Source organism: Zea mays, chromosome 6 (assembly GCF_902167145.1).
Source record: "Zea mays cultivar B73 chromosome 6, Zm-B73-REFERENCE-NAM-5.0, whole genome shotgun sequence".
Lineage (NCBI taxonomy): Eukaryota > Viridiplantae > Streptophyta > Magnoliopsida > Poales > Poaceae > Zea > Zea mays.
The window spans coordinates 114,819,740-114,836,740 of NC_050101.1; the positions used below are offsets into that span (position 1 = coordinate 114,819,740).

The 17,001-nt window shown below is 44.1% G+C and overlaps 1 protein-coding gene across 1 annotated transcript; it reads right to left on the reverse strand.

Annotated features, from left to right (window-relative positions):
- Positions 1-211: 211 nt before the first annotated feature.
- Positions 212-14,061, reverse strand: LOC103629816 (protein SHORT ROOT IN SALT MEDIUM 1). The gene is made up of 22 exons (XM_008650917.3): positions 13,790-14,061; positions 13,514-13,664; positions 13,290-13,421; positions 11,195-11,491; positions 10,941-11,002; positions 9,933-10,673; positions 9,786-9,831; positions 9,272-9,364; positions 9,118-9,173; positions 8,887-8,995; positions 8,039-8,253; positions 7,908-7,971; positions 5,032-5,199; positions 4,893-4,923; positions 3,878-4,800; positions 3,693-3,767; positions 3,421-3,495; positions 2,350-2,754; positions 1,693-1,935; positions 1,316-1,357; positions 1,164-1,226; positions 212-543 (listed from the first exon to the last, which is right to left on the reverse strand). The coding sequence occupies exons 2-22, from the start codon at positions 13,586-13,588 to the stop codon at positions 454-456; spliced, it is 4,005 nt and encodes a 1,334-aa protein (XP_008649139.1). The 5' UTR covers positions 13,589-13,664; positions 13,790-14,061; the 3' UTR covers positions 212-453.
- Between the last annotated feature and the right edge of the window lie 2,940 nt (positions 14,062-17,001).

The following is a 17,001-nucleotide window of genomic DNA, read 5'->3' on the forward strand; positions in this document are numbered from 1 at the left end:
AATCGTTATCATTACCATTTACATTTCACGAAGTGTTCCATGTTACGGGCATTTTTCTCTTTGTTGGAGACAGTCTTATTTGGTTTTGTTAGCTAAAACGATTACGCCAAAAGGAACTAATACAATGTTCGTTTATCTTTTTCGGCTGCTACGTTCACGACTTGATAATTTCCGTAAAAAAAATTCAACAGAAACGAAATGCAGCTCCCTGTGACACAAACACCTCTTTTACGAAATGAGGCAACATCGATTAAGTTCATGACTTATAATTCCACAAAAAACATTCATCGAAACGAAAAGCAGCTGCTTGTAGCATAATCGTAGAAACAGGTAGCCACAAAAATGGCAGTGAACCCATTAATAAGTAAACAAAATAGTTTCTCATAACTGACTTCTCAACGATCATAGCATGGTTAACTTCAAGGGGACTGACGCGGGCCAAGCAGTGCCAGATTACAGGTCAACAATCTTCACAAGCTTAGGATAGATTATGCGATTGTCCCTTGCAGAATTGCTCTCAACAAGAGCAATTTGAACCAAGTCCTGCAGATGGCAAAACAGCACACCATTGTTAGGCAAAACAGCATATGTTGAACAACAAGCACATCCTAAATGCTTGTTCAGCATCCCACTGCTAGACAGTCATAACAAACTGCGCATATGTTAAACAACAAATAGAACTTGTCGGCAGGAATCTCTGTTTGGCAACTGTCAACGGACTTGTAGCTTTCAACAACCAGAACCAAAAATGATTAAAAAACAAATTTTGGACTATGTTCATCCGTTTGGTTTGATCTACAACCTCCAACTTACCACTGAGGCACTGAAGAAGGTTCGTCTTTTTGTTTCTACAAGTACAAGTTGAGTTCCAATTTCAAAATTTGTAAGATGATAATGGAAAAGATTTTTTTCATCATGTTACAATTTTGTATCACTGGTGTTAATTTATTATTACATTTCCTAACCTATCAAAATAGTGAAGAAAAGTTTGTAATGTATTTGTAACAAATTATGATGTGCATCACCTTACAAAAATTGAAATTAAAACTCAGCTTGTAGGTATGGTGATGTGTAAATCGATGCAAGCATAGGTAGGGAATATATCTAGACATAGGCAAAACTTAGGAGGAATCATTCACAGTTTTTCCAATCAGATAGCTCACCTTCACGTCCCTGCTTGATAAAAACTTCCCCATGTTGTGAAGAATACATTTTAAATCATCAACCTGCAGTTGTGAAATAACGATGGTTCATGACCACAGGAATCGAAATAGTGGGATTCAATTTGAAATAATAGTTCATGCTCGTATATTACCTTGAGATATCCTGCTCCATTTATGTCAAAGTACCTGAAGGCCTACAAGAACGAGGGAGAAAAGATCCTCATATTAGTACTAACTAATTATGAGAAATAAGGTGGTGATGGATCAACTCATTTCATTGCACAAACCGAACACCCTATTAGGGTGCGTTTGGTTGAATGTACGAGGAGGGATGGAATGAGGCGGCCACGTTTTCTATAGTGTTTGGTTAAGAGTCAAGTGGGGGCGAGGTGAACCCGGAGTGATTTTTTGGGGGTGGCGTGATCCCAAAAAATCGAGAGGACGGTGTCGCCCCCGACTCATCCAACTTTGACCTCAAACCAAACACACCATTAATGTCTCCCATGAATCAGAGAAAAACTAAAATTACCTGCAATAGGTCCTTGTCGATCACCTCATCTTTTGCTGGCTTAATCTCTTTACTAACTACCTTTTCTCCACCTCCCACCAAATCTCCTATCTCTGGCACGGACTGCTTTTCTTCCATTGAAGCAGCTCTTTCATGGATATTAGTAACATTTTCTACTTCAGGCTGTCTTGTACTTTTGTTATTTCCACCATCTGTTGTCGCTACTTCTTTTGGCTTAATCTCTCTGTCGTTTGTGTTCTCATTCTGTGCCACAAGAAAATGAGGTTCCACAGACAGATTAGGCATTTCTATGGAGCTAGCTTTGTATATCTCTTGCATAAAAGTTGAAACTAAACATAAAAAAGGCGACATGATATTATCTGTGAAACCACACAATATGTCAATACTCCTTAGTAAGATCCTATACAAAAAAAACTAAAATGTAAGATTGTTAAAAGGTATAGACGAAGTAGGCTACTAGCCCAGATGACCTCGACAGTGTTGGTGTTTGCCAAAAGCTATATAAGCCCAAGACTCTGATTAGAACCGAACGGTTAGCTTCCATATGTTAAGGAAAAGAAACTTATCGTAGAATTTTAAGAAAACAAGGAAAAAATGACGTCAGTTCAAATAATGAAGAGCTGAACCAATTAGCTCAAAAAAATGCTGGGAAAAAACCTGTTCTGCAATCTGTTCTTCAGCGTGAGCATCATCCATGTCCTCGTCATCTTCATATACTTCTACTTCTTCAGGATCTTCCTCGTATTCAGGATCTTCCTCCATATTTTCATCACCCCCTTTTGCTGGTTCTCCATGGTTAGCAATTGGATGATCGGTGCCAAGTTTTATCTGACCCTCTTTTGACAGTTCAGCATGGACATTTGCAGATTGATCTGTGCTCATCTTTTCTTCACCCTCTTTTGTCATTTTAAAGCTGCCTCCTGGATTATCAACACTTTCAGTTTTAGTAGTCTCATGAGTAGTCTTAGACCGCTTCTCTGAAGATTTCTCTTCTTTCTTTAGATCTTCCTCTCTTTGGCGCTTACGCTGATTCCTCTTCACAACATATCGCCTGTGCAATTTCTGAGGAGGAAAAAGAACATGTATTGAAACAAATTAATGTGCCAAAAGGCCCAAAACATAATGCAGATGAGCATGGTCACAATAAGCACTTTAACATGTGGGGTGTGGCTACTCTTATGATAGGATGAGCCTAATTCTACCATGACACCATCTAAACCTAGATTAAAAAATCTTTAGGACTACCACACAAAAAGAAAAATGCACCATCACCAAACATCAAATCGAGGTTGCCCATGAAAAATAGTGACAACCAGTTTACCCTCTTAGGTCCTAAAAAACTTCTGTCTTGACTCATGCCAGTGTCGAAGTAACAGTGACAACTAGTGAAATAGTTTTAATAGTTGTTGTCTTGAAAAGAGCAACTTCTGTCTCACTTTTAGTGGCAAAGCAGAATAGTTGACTCATGAACAAATAATCAGAGATCAACCACAGAATTATCAAATACTAGCGGGCAGCTGGTCATTCAGAAACAAAGCATAGAACCATTAGATTTAGAAGGTATACCAGGGCATAATAAGCCACCAAAAGCAGTTCCTTACAACATTTCACACCAGGGCATTTAAATTACACAACAGTACAATTAAATGTCTGTGACATGTCACTAGAACAATTACAAGAGAACTTTTGAAGCTTAGCTAAATTATTTGCAAAGCACAAAGGATATACCTCAAGAAAAGACAGGATAACACAACCCATTCTGTGTTGAAGCATTTCACTGAATGACTCAGCAAACAAAGAAAGCTGAAAAAGGAATAGAATAATAGTTCAGTGTACATCTTCACGAGCTCTCGAACACACAAAAAGAACTGAGAAGAGATTTCAGTGCAGCGATATGCTCAGTTGTACCAACTAGGAACTAGGTAGCAGCAAAACATATAAAGGTGTACAAGTAGTAGTCTTTTTTTGATACTCACAAAAGGTAATTACAAAACACAAACCTCAAATACTGACTCCTCTATATCCTTGGCAGTATAGTCTAGGAGGCCATGCAATGAAAGGGATGTTAAGCGGAGCTGCAAAACAGAATTGCTTAAGGAAACATGGAGAATTCATCTGGGTACGTTTGAATGATAGTTGATAGGATTATATATAAAAAAATAAGTATGTAGCATTTTACCCATACTTTGGATTCTGTATTTCTTTTCGCCTGGAGAATGAATCCTGGATACTTTGGTGGTTCATCAGACCTCTTTTTTTCTTGTGTGTCAAGAGGTAGCTTTTGCTTTAAATCCATCTTGAGGTCTCTATTCTTCTCTTTATCATCCTTTGTTTTATCCTTCTTTCCATCGTTTTTCATGTCTTTTTGTTCAAAAGCTTCCTTGTGATTGCCCTTATCTGCATTTAAACTGAGATCAGTCAATGGGTGTTCCTTTTCCGCTGGTTTCTCCTCTTTCTTCTGATTTGAGATATCTTCAGATGGAATTTTGGACCCTTCTTGTAGCTTAGTCTGAGAGTTTCCAACGTCGGCCGAACTCTCAACATTTTTTTCTGGCTGAACTTCTGCTTCTTGCCTACTAGTTTCAGCAGGTGTAGTAGGGGTATTCAACTGAGAACCTGAACCAGAAACTTTCCTTTTAACAATCCTTCGAATTATTTTCTTCTTCACAGTTTTCTTTGCTTCTGGTTGTTGACTTATACCAGCTCCCTCCTGTTGTTTTCCAGCATCATCATTCTTTTGTTGACTTTGCCCCCCTTCTGCAGTTTTGTTTGCAGATTCTGCTACAACAATCTTGTCCTCAGAAGATTTATCAACTGAAGGTCCAGTTATTTTTTTTCGAACAACTTTCACAACCTTTTTTATTATTTTCTTTTTTGTGGGCTTTTTATCCCCAGTTGTTGCATGGTCAATAGAGGAGTCACCCGTACTTTTTCCTTCAACATCCCCACCCATCTTCTGAACAGGTTCCTCAACTTTACCCGTACCCTCTCCATCATTGCCTTGCTGTTTGATATCAACATCGTCTTTCTCATTTTTCATATCACTGCAACCAACATCAGCCTCTTTTAATTGATCAGCATCTAAATTTTTACCATCGTTCAGCTCCCCTGAAATTGATAATATATGTCTTCAGTTTTGCTCTAATAACAGACAGGTAAAAAAATAATTCAGTGAGATGCAACATGGAAATCTTCCGAACCTTGCATCTGCTCTTTTGGATCACCAGGGCTCTGAAAAAAGGCAACAAGGATTGAAAAAACTTTTAGTGAGAACTCCTGAGAAAGGGAAAAAGTTATTCACAAAATCGAAATGCCGTTATAGGACAAAGTGACCTTTACCTTTTTAACAGTGAGCTGCTCCCTTTCTGCCTTTGATTTTTTGTACAGAATCCAGTTATTCTTCCATATATCCACTGAAGGCAAGCATTCCAACAAGTTTGGCACAAACAGAACAGTAATTTCTTTATGACTGAACAGTCCATCTTTGCCTATTCTATTGTAATGTACCTGCATGTTTAATGATGCATTCCGTTAATATTCCATAAACATACAGTAAGAAGTGGAGGGACTACAAGACACGTAATGTGCAAATGTACAACATCCAAGCCAGTTGTAGCCCACAAGTTACCAGTCATACCTAAATATGGATGCTGTGGCTAGGTTACAGTTGAACTTCAGCAAAAACTCTTAAGAATTTGATATCAGTGATAGATATAAGCAAAACTATTCGAGAGAATATTGAATTGATCAAAATGCAAATTGGTTCAACTGTTCAGGCATGATTTAACTTAGGCCTTTGTAAGTTGAATTTTTACCAAAGATCTCTCATGGTATTAGTCCCCAACTAGAAAATCATGATTATATAAGTACACAATGAAATAAAAATCGGGCAGTACAACTTTCCTATTACTAAATCTTTATGTACACTTAATCTGATTGTTGGTCAAAACTTATAAATTTTATAAGTTGGTATTGTTAGGAGAATCAGAACCCTAACCCTAATAAGGCATAGGAACATATTAATATAGCTGAGTTATATGGGCCAAGTCCCATTACAGTTGAGGAATACAGTGACTACAATCAGATTAAAACTGTGGAATGAATCCCCTTGGTGAAGATGTCGCCGAACTGCAAGTGGTCATAACGCAGAGAACGCGGACATCGTCGATGGAGACACGATCGCGGAGGAAGCGGAGGTCAATCTCCACGTGCTTTGTGCGCTAATGGTGCATAGGATTGATGGAGAGGTAGACCGCACTAACGTTGTTGCAGTACACGTGGGTGACAAGCGTGAGGGGGATGTGGAGCTCATGAAGAAGTTCATGGAGCTAGGAAGCCTCAGGCATGCCATTTGACACAGTGCGATACTCGACCCCAGCGTTGGAGCGAGAGATGAGGTTGGCGCCCAGGAACACGTAGACAGACGTAGCCCGACGCATGTCGAAGAGGATCGAAGGAGGAGGCCGAAGTCAAGGGAGCCGCGAAGGTAGCGAAGAATCTGCTTGACAGCGGTGAGGGGCTCCCACCGTGTAGGCGATGTCAGGCCTGGTGAAGGTGAGGTACTAGAGAGCCTCGGTGAGGCTCCGATCGGACAGGCCAACCCCTCTCTAGAATGTCAATGGTGTACTGGTACCGATGAAGGAAGAGACACTGGAGACACCACTCCAAGGTGACCCCGAGGAAGTGAAGAGGACCCTAGGTCCTTCATCGTGAACTCACGTTGAAGGGCGGCAATCGTGTGCTGGAAGAGAGCGCATTGGACATCGTGAGCACGATGTTGTCGACGTAGAGGAGATAGACAGTGTCGTCACCACGCTGATGAATGAACAAGGGACGTGTTCGACTTAGCCTCGACGAAGGCGAGGGAGACCAAGAAGGAGCAAAAAGATTGTACCAAGGCCATGGTGCCAGCTTGAGGCCATGCAAAGAACGGTTCAACTATCACACCGTACCCGAGCGAGAGAAGTCGACGAAGCGGGCAGGCTGGTTGCAGTACACTGTCTCGGTCAGACTGTCATGAAGGCATTCTTGAAGTCCAACTGGTGGATCCCCCGGTCCCAAGAGAGGCGAGGGAGAGGACGGTCCGAACAGTGGCAAGCTTAACGGCGGTGCTTAAGGTCTCGTCGTAGTCCACTGTTGGCGTTGAGTCAAACCCCGAAGGACTCAACGGACCTTGTATCGATCCAGTGAGCCATCGAACTTGAGCTTGTGGCGGAAAATCCACTTCTCGATGGCCAGGTGTGGTGGGCCAGCAGGGCCACGTACTACTTCATAAACCATAGTGCATCACCGATAGGGATCGGCGAGCGCGGCGTGGACGGAATAGGGGACAGGCGATGGAGCCGGAGCAGCGTCGACGACGAGCACCAGTCAGTCAACAAGTCAGAGAACACCGTGAATAGCTACCGGATGGTGCACCAATGGCTCGTTACGGGAGTATGGGTGGTAATGGATCTCGATCCAAATGTTTATTCACAATTTGTTTGACCCTTAATTAATTTTAGTTCAAAATTGATTAGAAATAAAGCCTGATCATAATCCAATCCAATCCTTAAATTTTATAGTGTAAAAATTAGAGCATGTTACCACCCCTACACAGGAGCAAGCCGGATGCGGAAGGGACCGAGGGATCAAACCGCACACGAAGGTAGACGCGGGCAAGATCGGCTCAGCGAGCCGAAGGTGGCCGGAGCGACAGGGCCGCATGTGTCACGAGTATAGGTGATAGGGCCACGTGTGGCACGATCGAAGGCAACATTGTCGTGTGCGGCACGATCTAATGAGGGTTGGGAATATATTAATATAGTTGAGTTATGTGGGGCCAAGGCCCATTACAATAGAGGAATACACAGTGACACTATTAGTTACGCTAACAGATATGTCAACACCTCACAAATTTGACATAACTGGGTAATGTGTTGGTAACGTATTGGCCGGTTTATTGTACTAGTGATAGTTTCCTTACCCTTTATACAATGCAGTGAATAATAACATTTCACAAACATTATTTTGGGTTAGACATTGTCATCAAACTTGTAATATATCACAAGGCAGCATCATGTGTGTTTCTCTTACTAAACAAAGGTATTTTGTTAAACTGAAAGAGATGCAAAACAAAAAGGGTAGCATGTTCAGGTACAAGGATATTTTCCATGAAAATATAGCATGCAGTACATACGGAGTTTTTTTAAGTACTGAAGAACATATATTCATACCTCGACAAACCGGTTCCAGTGGGTGCAACTAGATAGATCAACGTGAACCGTTTCCTTAACGCATCTGTCCAAGTAGGATAATATCAGTACAACTGCAAGTAGTCATCACACCTTGTTTGATAACACCATACCTGATGGCAGTTCGAATCAAGCAAGAACAGTCAGCTGATGGGTCACCACCATCTATATCTGCATTCCAAGGGCCTCCAATTGCAAAAAGAGAACGATCCTTCTTGAATACAGCAAATTTTAAGATATTGTTCAAGTGCACAACTCGTTCCTCAGTACTTCTCAATGAAGTTATGTTAGCAAAGGCACCTTTGCTCATGCCACTCATCAATAGTACCTGCACACCATCACATTTATAAGCAGCATTGCAACAGGAATAACTTGGAAATCATAGCAAAAACTGTTATTCCATATGATGATTATCACCAGAAGTGAGATGACCACAAGCATATCAATGCCGAAAAAAGAACAGTATTATAATGGTGTTAGGTAACTTGATTATCACCAGAAGTGAGATAACCACAAGCATATCAATGCCGAAAAAATAACAGTATTATAATGCCCTTGGGTAACTTGATTATCACCAGAAGTGAGATAACCACAAGCATATCAATGCCGAAAAAAGAACAGTATTATAATGCCCTTGGGTAACTTAAGGCAGCATACAAAGTTACGCACTGATCTATTTGCATGCAACAACAAATTGTTTTCAATTTCTACAAACTTAATGCAGTTATCTCAAAACCATAAAATGCTGCTGCAGTTTTCAAATATTGTGGTCTCTCAAAGACAACATCCAAATTCCAAACCGGCCTGAAACTACATGCAATATGTTTCCTTCAGATTCACTTGTATAACGAGTTACTCCAATTCAGCAATTTATCTACTGACCATCAGAACTACAACCTGAAACATGCACAGAAAAACAAAATTCCTAGATTGAAGCAGATACCAAAATGTATATAAATACCTTTGCATTCCAAATGGTGGCCGGAGTATTGAAGCTTGATGTTTTCTCAGTAGAGATAATTGCTCCTTCATCAGCACCATCATCTGAATCATGGATATCGTGCTCCAAACTGTTTCACAGTTATTGTAACATAGTGCAAATTGTACAGTTAATCGGAAACATGAGAACTCCAAGAAGAAACACGTGTATAACAGTATATATGCATAGTAATGTGTTCCAAATAAAGCATACCTCACTGGTGTATCCAGAGGAAGATTTAAGTTTTCTTTAGCCCAGTTCAAGACAATCTGTGCAACAGCAAATCATACAGATTATAGTGACAGAATGCAAAAGGCCACGATGAATATCGATCAGCAGCAAAATGTCAATGGACAGAATGTCCAACCTTAGAAAATTCTGGAGTAATTGCAAGTCTGGGATACCGTTTTGTCAAGGACAGATAATCCCTCTCATCATCCACGAAGCGAAATGGAAACACCTGCAAATAACATCATAGTTAGCATTGAGTTCACAGCAGGAAGCAAAATGAAACAACCACATAACTGTACATAGAAAAATGTCTTGATGAATCATTAAATAAAATGGGACGAGAGACCATAAAAAGCCAATCATTCACAGTTGCTCAATCATATACTCTTGTGCAATAAAAGATCAAGGTAGGGGCAAACGCTCTTCAAATTTGGTGAAGTCATGACTTCCCATATCATAAGAAAATGACGGCAAAGCTTCTGTACCAGGAAGAGAGAAGCCTCATAGAATGGCAAAAGAATAGGTGAAGATGGAAGATGAACTAGAGCCAAGGATCCTTAAGATCAGAATGCATCAAGGAAGGCTAGTGAAGAACTAACAATGTCAACTGATTTCAGCAATAACACTGACAAACACAGGTTTCTTTTTACCTTGCAAATATATTCTCTCTTTATTTCTTTAACAGGTGAACGATGCCTTCAGCACAACAAATGAAAATGTTAGTTTAAAAGCTGCACGAAAGACGAAGCAGCAACCTATTTCATCCACAAAGCTGCAGAAGAAACATGGAAGTCCACCTATGCCCAGCATCACGTCGAGGGGAGATTCGCCGCACAGGCTTCTCAGATCTAAGAGAAGAGTGTCGCCGGTCACCAGGACCTCTAGATGGAGTGTGCTCCCGCCTTGGATCAGCTCCGCGCTTCCTTTCCCGCTCTCTCTCCTTCTCCCGGCGCTCACGAAGGCGTTCTCTTTCACGCTCTCTTTCATGTTCGCGCTCCCTTTCTCTTTCGCGTTCTCTTAGTAGTCTTTCAAGGTCCCTTTCCCTTTCACGTTCTCTTTCTCTTTCACGGTCTCGAAAATCCCGTAACTCACGTTCACGTTCCCACTCAAGCTCTTTCTCTCTTTCCAGTATTAGGTCCCTTCGGCGCTCTTCATCTCTTAGATCCAATTCACGACGAGAACCGATCCGATCAATTCTACGGTCATCAATCATTGATACACCTGGATGTACATGGGGTAAGATGCTATCTCGGTAATCAGGATCCGAAGATGGATGGAGCAGGCCTTTCCCTGAGGCATAATCACGTCCAGGAGGAAGACCTGCACCAAAACCAGCACTTGATGATCTTTGTCCATAGAGGCTGTCAATGTTTGTCCTCGGAGCTCCTTCCAACAATGAGGCTGCTTGCTGTCTTCCATATGGAGTAGTCCCAAGAATGGACATGTTGTGGTTATCAGCATCAACTCTTCCATATACACCAATTTCCTGGGATGCTTGATGAACTGGAGCAGACCTTCCTGCAAAGTAATCGGCTTGTCTGCCAGAAATGCATACTATACTCAGTGCATGCGCTATGTTCTATTGCAGTGATAAACGCACAAATGATTGTTACTGAGTAGTCTTCCAAGAATATCAATGAGAAGAACCAAAACAGCTAACGGAAACAAAGGCTACAGCAGAAATAATTTACCAAACACATGGTCATTCAATTGATGCACTGTTATATCATGAGTGACAGTAAAACTCTAACAATAACTAACAGCCTTATAGATTCATTTCATATAACCTGACTGAGATAGTATACCTCGTATCAGATCCAGGCTGCAGCTGACCTTTCAAGAGCTGCTGATGGCGCATTGATGAACTCTAGGAAATCAAAAGGATTCAATAAACGACATGCTATCAGAAAGAACAAAACAGTGCTTTGTAAGTAAGGAAACAAAAATCTACCTGCTCCATATGATCATAAACTTGTGAAAAACAAAAGGATTGCAACAGTGCACTGGTTATTTAAAATATATAGGGAGAAAAGCAAAAAAGAAAAACAGAGAAAGAAACCTGATGACCAGCAGCTATCTGATCAGTGTATCTTCTATCCAAATCACTGAGACCATCCCTTCTACCAAGATTGGCCGAGTGTTCACCATACATACGTCTCTCTAGTGGATAATCTGTGCCATATTGGTCTTGCTTCTGTGCATAACCTCGCACAGCCATATAGTCATCATTTGGTCTTGCCAGGCCAGACCCCACAGGTGCAGATGTGAACTTGGATGACTCAGTGAGAGAAGTTGGACGATTTGGCAAGCTAGGAAGACTTGAAGAAGCTGGACCTTTGCCACCAAGTCCACCAACCTGTTGGAAAGAACGAGGATATTCAGTTGAGATATTTGCCAAAAAAAATGTGGGAACCACATGCAACTGCAACAGTACAAGTTGAAGATCACAAGAAGTGAACTCTAACCAATAAGAGAAAATGACTGAAACAGCTGAAACATGTGATTGGCAGGGATTGACATGAAGGAAGGGTCACTTGAGTGACTAAAACAAGGGTTAAACAAAGCTCAAATAACAGAAATGCATATGAATGGTTATGGTAGGCACAAATTCCTTCATAGACTCATAGCAGCCACTATTCAGGGTACAAACTTAGTATCATGGTTTTAAATAGCCAGATATAGATGTGTGGCATATGATGTTGTGGGTGTACTTAATTTTGGCACCTTGCCATGCATTACAAATGCAACTAAAAACCTACAGACACAAATCAAGTTCTTATCATTGCAATATACAGCCAACAATCCACGAAGAGAAGTAGAAATGCTATTTGATGTTTGCTGAGTGTAAAAGCTATGAAAGAAGTATCATCCTGGCCCTTAATATAGAAGAAATTACAGTTGGAGAACAATCAAACAGATTAATATCCCAAATGGTACAGAGCAGCTGCCACAAAAATAAATAGGATAGCTACGGGGGTGCGGAGATAAGACATGGATTTCTATTTATAGCTGGTAAATAATGACAACTTTGATGTTATTCTGTCTACGAAACCAGTGTTAAAAAAATCCGTCTACTAAGGGAACACTTAGGCTCTAGGTGGTGATCAGAAGCTGCAGTTAGGGCACAATCAGCAAGGCTAGGTGGCCAATTAGGCAAGCAAAGGTGATTAACAGTCCACAACACATAACTCCACATCCCCGAAAAACAAAAAAAAAATCAGCTCACATATGACACAGCTTCTGAAATACTGATCCCAACCTGCATAGTACAGAACATCAAGTCCCAGCAGATTCTGCTGCTGAATTGTCGGGGAACAAATCAAGTAAAAAACAACCAAAAAGGTAATAACATAGGATAAGTTAAGATTTTTTTCCAGTTCAATAAAACTGTATCTTAAGACTCCAAAACTGGACATAAAATGCCAGCTGGAGGTAACAAAGCTTAGCATGTTTTGTACAGGGGAACCTAATAAATGGATTTTTTGTTAACCAACTTCTCTTTCTGGAAGCATTTCCTGTTCCAAGATGTGTAGGACCTGATACAGATTTTGCTTAAGTTATTGCACAAACTGTTATAACAATATCGGTTACTGGAATTGATGGTATTTGTTTTGCATAATCCAAACAGAAGATGACCTTTTGCACCTAACTTCCAAAAATAAATATTTCATTGTCCTTTAATCTTGTGTTTCAAATTGCAGAGCATTACACAATAAGACAGAATATGTATTAGGAATGTAAAACAAGATTTTAGAATTCAGATTAGCAAGAAGGATAGCCAAGCACACATAGAAATTCTGCCAGCAATACTTCACAAAGATTTAATTGACGTAGCCTGGAATCAACAATCCCAAATGTCCATGTTGATCCATCAAATTTTCTAATGCCAAAAACAATGCAACTTTGTAACATTTTGACCCTATAACTACAAACTAAAGTACCATACCAGCAGCTTAAAAACTTCAATATTTTCCTTGAATCAAGGTTCCTCACTGATACAAGCAACACAAAAACAAAAAACAAGCTACACGACAAGTGCGCCAAACATATCAATGAGTGAGAATCAACACAATGGATAATAAATTTGTGTGATGAATTACATATTTCATCTAGAAAACAGCAAAGAAAAGAACAAAGCAGTTATAGTTGACCACCTGTTGGGTGCCATACACTGATGCATAAGGCCCTCCATACTGTGCAGCAGCCCCTTGTCCTCCACGCCCACCAAACCGACCACCATCAGTGCCACCTGCTGCTGTCGGGGCTGCAAATCCAGTGCTACTAGGCTGAAATAGAGAACATGACGGGAACACAAATTATCATTCATAACAAATCTGCGTCCAACAAAAAAACAGCAAGATCCTTCATAGAGCCTTACGATTTGGCTGTACGGCTGCTGCCCGCCGTAAGGCGGCGGCTGCCCGTAGTGGTTGGGCCCTTTGGGGGGAAACATGGCGGACGCACCAGCTTAGGGGCTCTTGCACGGGCACCAGACACGGACAAAACAATCCACGCGCACGAACAAACACCTGCGAGGAAAGAAGGAAACCCTAGATGTTTTAGCACCAAGAACGAACGAGGCTAGGAGTCCAACCAATACAGCCACCGTGTCCGCAGATTCGTTCCGCTGCCCGATGCATGAGCTAGGGTTTACCCACGAGATGGAAGAGAAGGCCAGATGGTGTCGGATGGAAGTGAATCCCCCCGTACGCAGAGCCGTGCCGGCGGCTGGAGCCTGAAGGCAACGGTTGGCAGCGGGAGAGCGGCGAGTGATGGCGGCGGGAGAGCGGCGGGAGCCGGAAGGGTTTCCGCGAGGGGTTCGGAGAACGCCAGCTAGTGGTGTAACCTGTTGCGTTTGCGCCTGTAATATCAGATGCTCGGTTATTATATTTTGCTCGGTTTTCCGTGCCCCTTGCCCTAATGGTCATGGGCCCCTATATTTCTCTCTTTCTACTTTATATTATATTAAAGTATCAATTTTAACGATCATTTTGTATCATCTTTTTATAAATAACTACTCACATCTATTTTATAAATAACTACTCACAACTATTTTAAATTAATCCGCTGCACATGTTTGTCTGATTGTCCCTTCCGCGTAACCATGTAGGGGCCCGCTAGGTTCAACGCTCGCGGGTCACAGCTTCGGCCTAGGCACGACACGTCGGCCTGCTGACCGTGTCAGACCAGCCCGTTAACCCGTCGGGCCATTTGGTTAAATCAACATAAAATATTAAAAAACGGTGCAGGAGATGAGGTTTGAACCATTCCCTCATGGAAGAAGAGCAGGAGACACTCGTTTAAGTCGTCTAGCCATTAAGCATCATACTTAGGTATTTTTAATATTGAATGTAAATTATACAAATATATATATATATATGATTTTTTGTAAAATAGAAAAATATAGCTCAAACGGCCTCTCGGTCGTCATGATGTTCTTGTGTGGATGATGAGCTCCAACCTGCTTCCCTGCTTGACATACGCTACAAATTTCTCAAAATGAACATTGGTTGGTCCTAAAATGTGTTCCCCTTTAGAAGCTTGTGAAGATTCTTTATCCCAACACGAGCAAATCGGCGATGTCAGAGCCAGCTTATGTTAGTCTTAGCAATTAAGCAAGTGTCTAGTTCGGCATTGGTATCTGTCGGAGAGGAAATCTCCGGCCGGGTGGCGGAGTGCACCCGCCCTAAATCCTAAGATGAGGAGGGGCCTAAGCGTTTTGCTTGTTGCGAGATGAAGGAATGAACACAAGAACACGCATGAGTTTAGAGTGGTTCGGGCCGCCGGATCGTAATACCCTTGTTGGGGACCATAATTAGGGGTACCCCCAAGACTCCTAATCTCAGCTGGTAACCCCCATCAGCACAAAGCTGAAAAGGCCTGATGGGTGCGATTAAGTCAAGGCTCGGTCCACTCAAGGGACACGATCTCGCCTCGCCCGAGCCCAGCCTCGGGCAAGGGCAGCCGACCCCGGAGGATTCACGTCTCACCCGAGGACCCCCTCAAGCAACGGACACACCTTCGGCTCGCCCGAGGCCCAGTCTTCGCCAAGAAGCAACCTTGGCCAGATCGCCGCGCCAACCGACCGTATCGCAGGAGCATTTAATGCAAGGGTGGCCTGACACCTTATCCTGACGTGCGCCCTTCAGTCGACAGAGCCGAAGTGACCGCAGTCACTTCGCCGCTCCACTGACCGGCCTGACAAGAAGACAGCGCCGCCTGCGTCACTCCGACTGCTGCGCCACTCGACAGAGTGAGGCTGACAGCAGCCAAGTCCGGCCTCGGGTGCCATAGGAAACTCCGCCTCGCCCGACCCCAGGGCTCGGACTCGGGCTCGGCCCCGGAAGACGACGAACTCCGCCTCGCCCGACCCCAGGGCTCGGACTCGGGCTCGGCCCCGGAAGACAACGAACTCCGCCTCATCCGACCTCAGGGCTCGGACTCGGGCTCGACCCCGGAAGACGACGAACTCCGCCTCGCCTGACCCCAGGGCTTAGACCCAGCCTTGGCCTCGGACGACAGTCTCCGTCTCGCCCGACCCGGGGCTCGGACTCGACCTCGACCTCGGAATACAGACTCGACCTCGACCTCGGAGGAGCCTCCACCTCGCCCGACCTAGGGCTCGGACCGACCACGTCACAAGAGGGGCCATCATTACCCTACCCCTAGCTAGCTCAGGCTACGGGGAACAAGACCGGCGTCCCATCTGGCTCGCCCCGGTAAACAAATAATGATGGCGCCCCGCGTGCTCCATGACGACGGCGGCTCTCAGCCTCTTACAGAAGCAAGGAGACGTCAGCAAGGACTCGACAGCCCCGACAGCTGTCCTTCCGCAAGGCTCCAGCGCTCCTCCGACGGCCACGACACCACATGAACAGGGTGCCAAGACCTCTCCGGCTGCCACGACGGCATGTACTTAGGGCGCTAGCTCCTCTCTGCTAAACACGTTAGCACACTGCTACATCTCCTATTGTACACCTGGACCCTCTCCTTACGCCTATAAAAGGAAGGTCCAGGGCTCTCTTACGAGAAGGTTGGCCGCGCAGGAGGACGGGACGACGCGCAAAGTCCCTCGCTCTCTCCCACGCGGACGCTTGTAACCCCCTACTGCAAGCGCACCCGACCTGGGCGCAGGACAACACGAAGGCCGCGGGTTTCCCCTTTTGCCTGTCTCCCTCCTCCTCTTTCCCCCTTCGTGCTCCGTCTCGCGTCGACCCATCTGGGCTGGGACACACGGCGACAATTTACTCGTCGGTCCAGGGACCCCCCGGGGTCGAAACGCCGACAGTTGGCGCGCCCGGTAGGGGCCTGCTGCGTGTTGACGAACAGCTTCCCGTCAAGCTCCGGATGGGTAGTCTCCAGCAACCTTTCCAACCTGGGACGGTGCTCCGTTTTGGGAGTCTTGAGTTCATGTCCCTCGACGGCAGCTACGACATGATACTCCTTCCTCCGCCGCGCGACAGCGACAATGGCGGTTGTCAGCCCGCCCGCCGGCGGCGGAATCAACGACGTCTTCCCCACGTGGTGGAAGAACAACATCCGAGTTTGTCCCGTCACCTCCCCCGCCGACGGAGGAGGAGGCGGGGCAACCGTGGCCAAGCAGGAGGCGGCACCTCATCGGCTGTCGAGCGAGTCGACGGCGCCGGCGCCCTGACGAGGGACACGTCGGGCGTCGACCTCGCGTCTGAGACGAAGACGAGCGCCGTTTCCCCGCAACACACCAACTCCAAGCGGACGGACGACGCCAGCACGCTCGCGAAGGACTTACTGGGCGTCACCCTCATACCTGAGACGACAGTGCAGTCCGCCCCTGACGTGACTTCGTCACCGCCTGTCGACCAAGAGGTACCGACCGATTCCCATCTC

What these genes read in the sequence shown, in the direction of transcription:
- LOC103629816 (XM_008650917.3), bottom strand. Translation starts at nt 13,588, where the DNA reads ATGTTTCCCCCCAAAGGGCCCAACCACTACGGGCAGCCGCCGCCTTAC. An exon ending in AGAGAGAATATATTTGCAAG is followed by an intron (nt 9,365 to 9,785) that starts GTAAAAAGAAAC and finishes TGTTATTTGCAG; the next exon opens with GTGTTTCCATTTCGCTTCGT. An exon ending in ACTGGAACCGGTTTGTCGAG is followed by an intron (nt 5,200 to 7,907) that starts GTATGAATATAT and finishes TTAAACATGCAG; the next exon opens with GTACATTACAATAGAATAGG.